Raw genomic sequence first — 4,842 nt, 5'->3', positions numbered from 1 at the left:
ATACAGTCAGAAGCACATTTTAAAAATTTATTTCTATTAAAATAATTGCATTTCTAATTTTATATTTGTTTTTATAGTGTCTTTCATATGCTCTGCATGTATAGAAATACATCTCATTATGTACGGCCATGTATACATTCTGCAGCAGTGGTCATCTTAAAAGATTGCTCATTGCCCCTGAACTTGGATGTTACTAAAACAATGATGGGGTGATAATGGGTATAGAACTATTTCAGAAAGTGAGCACTAAAAGACAATTTCAGTCAGTTTGTATAGCTCAGTTTTCAGAAGGCCTTAAGCATGTTATTGATTAAATTCTCATTTAGGAAGAAAGTAGGAGCTTTTATATGCATCTCTAAGTTGGATGGTGTGGTAACTCAGAGGTATTGACTGGCTGTGTGATATACAGCGGTCACAGTTGTCTTTTACTCAGAGGAGCACAGAGTGATGCCGGTTGTCATTCTTACTCTGCTGTGTGGCAGCGTAAATAGTCCCCTTTCTAACCAACCTGGTGGGAAAAGTCAATATCCCATCAGCAAAGGAGGTAAACACATCAGGAGCTGTGTCCTCTCTCATCTTCCCCTGCTCTGTATTACTACAGTTCTTTAAATCTCTTCTCCCCAGTCATCAGATGCACTTGTGTCATTCAAATGCATGGTGCTGCAGACACAGCCCTGCCTGCCTCTCCTCCCGGAGCTCCCAGCTCCCATTCTCTTATAATTGAAACTTAAAATTGGCCTCATTACTTCAACGAGGCCCCTCATATTTCTCCTTTTTTTTTTTTTAGTCCACCCTTTCCTGCCTGCCTCTACAAGGGTAATTGCATCTAAGAAATGTTTGAAGCATACTGTCAGAAAGGTTATTGCGTATAATTGGAGTTTGGATTTAATGTTGGGGGGAGCTGGGAGCTCTCTTAGTGGGATGGCTGGAGCCCTGAAGCCTGAATTGGAGCTGTACACGGGTCTGTATTTCTGTTCCCTACTTTCATCCCTGGTGTATTGTTTGCCTCAATGTTCTAATGATTAATGTGCCTTCCTGCTCTGTTCACATGTGCCAGCTGTTCACATTGATGTATTTTACCTTGGTCCCTCCTGAGCTCCAGGAAGCTTTAAACTATTTTGGCCTAGTTTTGAGGTACAAGGATGGCATTTTCCACAGTTCCTTGGTATAAAGAGCATGGTTTGGCTAATGTGAGCAGGTGCAAGTAAACACACTTATTATATCATTAATCTTGAAAATACATAAACAAGTGAGAGCTCAGTTTGTGGCAAAGTGGGATTGGTGTTTTTATGGATCTGGTTAAGACAATTTTCAAGGTTTGTTTAATTTAACCCTATATCTAAATACTTTCGGAATCGTTAAATGTGTTTATGCCATAGTGACTTCAGCCTGTTAATGAGCAGATTCACATAATCAAGCTTTTGTTATATTGGAGTTGCAGCTTATCCAATTCTGCTAATAGATTTTAAGTCATTACTGTCTGTGTAACAGTAAAAATGTGGAATCTTCAACAAGGCATCTTCCTCTGTTTGCTTACTGCCCAGACACAATACATAACTCCTTCACAACAATGCATGAATGGTGCTTATCAAAGTGCTTTTAATCAATGTATTCACTTACTCGGGCATTGTTAATTTAAATTTTTAATTTAATTTTTAAAGAGTTGATAGCTTCATGCAAAGCAGTTAACTTCAGTGGAACTTTGTGAATAACATGGAAAACCTAAGCAGGTGGCAATTTCTCAGTAAAACATTGCTGTTTTTATTGTACCCAGAGCTGGTCTTCTGAGCTCATACTACAACATCTGAGGCTCTGCAGAAATATTTGTAAATCCTCAGGGAGGAGAACTTCACAAACCTCAAAACTGTAATAGCTTTTTCTGTCACCATGCCTCCCATCCCTGCCATCTCCTCATGTAGCATCCTTGGCTGCTGAGATGAAGCTGTCTGAAGGGACACCTTCATGTCAGTCACATCACAGAGGTGAGGTGTGACTTGTCACAAAAATGAGACATTTCACCCCTCATACATGTAGACTCAAAAAACCAGAGTGTCCCTCTCCCCAAAAACCTTTTCTTAAATAAACTCCACTGATTTTAGAGACAATTGGTTTTTCATCTTAACTTGTGCTGTAGACTAATAGCTGTTTGAGAGGGGATGGATTTCCCCTTACATATTCAAAGGACCAGGAGGGCTGTGAAGGTATCAGGGAGAAGTGAGGCAAAGCTAATGAGCAATAGAAGGATGGTGTTAGTGGCTCACATGCATCTCAGTGGCTTCAAATGTTGACCTGCAAGTACCTGTGCTGTGCTCTCCTGTGCTGCTGGGTGTGGAGTCCCTCCAGTCTAAGAGCAGGGAAGCTGCCTGGGAGGGCACCCTGTTCTGCAGTCTGTGTGCTCTCCAGTGTTCCAAGGTACAGCTGCAGGAACAGGCTTTGGGGTAGGAGCTGGTGTTCCTAGAATGTGGAGTTGGTTGGAAAGTAGGAGCAGATCTGTGCCAGATCTGCATCCACCTGGCATTGCTGTATAATGGAGTAGTGGAGTATTTTGCTCTTTTAGTCTTTGTTCACAGCTTTTATAAATGAAAAGCTGGATAATCACCCAAACAAAATCCCTTGGGTGTGTTTTTCTTAATGGCAGAAAATTTGATTTAAAAAAAAAAAAAAAAAAAAAAACAACAGAAATAGAGCAGCTTGGTCTTTGCTGCTGCAATATGTTCAGGCTCATGCACATGACTTTGCACACACATAAAGGTACAGGTGAGTAAATGCATGTCCCCCAGACATCTCTTATCAAGCATTTAGGAGCCTCTTCATTCATGGATCAGGTGAACCTGACATCTCCTGGTTGAGATACTGGGCATCTTCTCTCCATTTTAGGGTAAAGTAGCATGGAATTCTCCTTGTTTGTGCTACTTCCCCTTTCCTTCCAGTGCCTCCCTAGAGCTGAGGATCACGATTCCTGTCCTGCACACAAAGTGCATTTGAGAACTCACAAGACTGGTGATAAGTGTGTCCCAGGTTGTGCCAGTGCCAGTAGATGAGGGATGAGGGACATGAATTGGACAAGAATGTGATTTCCTTCACTTCTGAAGCCATCCTGGGGCAGAATCTCTCCCTACTTCCAACCCCTGGGGACTCTGGATAGTTCTCACTAAGTGAGGGCACCTGCCCCTTTTAAATGGGATCCTTTCATACCCAGCCCAACTATTGCTTACTTTCTCTGCTGTGACTTAGTGAACCCCCATTTCACTCCAGCTAGATCACAAAACTGGACTAGGGGTGGCTCTTGCCAGTTTTCCCACTGCTCCTGTGCTGGTGGGGCTGAGGGAGCTTCTGCCTTGGCTCCATGGCCAGGGTTCACCATGGCCCCTCACCATCTCCTGCAGGAAAGGCAGCAGAACGTGGGAGAGCTTGCCACAAACGTGCTCTTTGCTATCTACAACATTCACCTCGTTTTAAAATACTTTGATTCACAGTCTAATGAATGCAAAAATCCTGTCTTTTTGTGGTCATTTAATCCCTCTTTGTGTTTGGGTTTTTCCTCTTTGTTCTTCTAGAGTATTTGAAGAAGAAGCAACTCAGGAGGGAAATCTCTGAGGCCTACAAAAGCCTGAAGAGCACCGTAGACAAATGCCTGGCCATGAGTGGCTACTCAGAAGTGAACCTTGGCAAACTCTTCACCGTCAGTATAGGAAGATAGATCTGTGGGAGAGCCCAGGAATGAAAGACAGTGATTGATGAAAAATGGAGGGAGGCCAGTCCCTTGTTTAGCAGTAATGATCTCTTCAGCAATACTCTATTTCAGTATGTACAATGATGTTTTAATAATCTTGTCTCTTTGGAGGAGGAAAAATGGGAGATGAAAACAGGATGTACGATTCTCGTGGATATGAAGTATTCAAGGTGTTTTTATCCTTTTTTTCTTCATTGAGAAACCAGGGTTATTAAAATATGGAGTAGTTGATTTTTGCAATATTTTTTGTTGTGTATTTAGACCTATGAGGGAAAAGGGGGTGGGGGAATTGCTGCTTTAATTGGATAATTCCCAGTGAGAGTTGCTGGAATGTAAGTGATCCTAGACTTTGCTCCAGGGTATTTACTAGAGGTGCTCTCAGGAAGAGAGGTTAGTAGAGGTCTCAGTAGGAGCACTAATGTTTTGCCTTTTCACGGTTTATCTTCTTCCTGATCATAAACATACCAATTAAAAACAATACTAAACCTAAATGCATTTAAATGTCCTATTACCTTCTGAACAGAGGTAGGGACACTTTACTTTGAAATTCATTAAAGAACGACTGAAACCTGGAGGTGCTAAAAATAGGGACCATCTTTTTATTAGGAGTCTTTCCAAGCATCTTTAAGCATAGCATTTTGCCACGTTGAAAATTTCTGTGTGGATTTAAAGACATGCACATGAACAAAACCCATTTCACTCATGCAGAGGATATAAATGTGTTTCATTTCAAAGTATTTGAAAGTAAGCAATTGATAGAGAAAAATATTTTTGGGATGGCATTGTAACCAATAACGGGGGAATGGAAAGCAGCAAATCATAGTTACTGTTCTGTAATAATTATTGTGTTGGAGATTTTACAGTTTTTACAAAAAAATTGTATTTTTCATTTACTTCTAATAAAACGACAAGCAGATATGACAAGAGAATAAATTTGGGTACATGCTTTTGTACACAAAATATTGTTGTATACTCTGTTCACTGTTTAGTTTGCAATGTGATATATTAATGTAAGGTTATAAAAATTGTTTTTAAATCTTAAACAGTGTAAAATGTAAAGTTTTTTTCACACTTGAAGGAAAAAAAAATAAAGTTTTCTAGTAAAAGAG

The 4,842-nt window shown here is 40.4% G+C and overlaps 1 protein-coding gene across 2 annotated transcripts in view; it reads left to right on the top strand.

Annotated features, from left to right (window-relative positions):
- Nucleotides 1-4,842, top strand: part of POLA1 (DNA polymerase alpha 1, catalytic subunit) — a 184,927-nt gene extending 180,085 nt beyond the window's left edge. For both annotated transcript variants that reach the window (XM_077172117.1, XM_077172125.1), the window contains 2 exons: nucleotides 788-961; nucleotides 3,558-4,842. In XM_077172117.1, the coding sequence (XP_077028232.1) occupies nucleotides 788-961; nucleotides 3,558-3,700 (317 nt within the window). In that variant the 3' untranslated portion in view covers nucleotides 3,701-4,842. The remainder of the gene's footprint in view (nucleotides 1-787; nucleotides 962-3,557) is intronic.

The sequence above is a fragment of the Agelaius phoeniceus genome, chromosome 2, assembly GCF_051311805.1.
Source record: "Agelaius phoeniceus isolate bAgePho1 chromosome 2, bAgePho1.hap1, whole genome shotgun sequence".
Lineage (NCBI taxonomy): Eukaryota > Metazoa > Chordata > Aves > Passeriformes > Icteridae > Agelaius > Agelaius phoeniceus.
The sequence above is the reverse complement of the archived record's forward strand: the minus strand, read 5'-3'. Positions and strand labels throughout refer to the sequence as shown.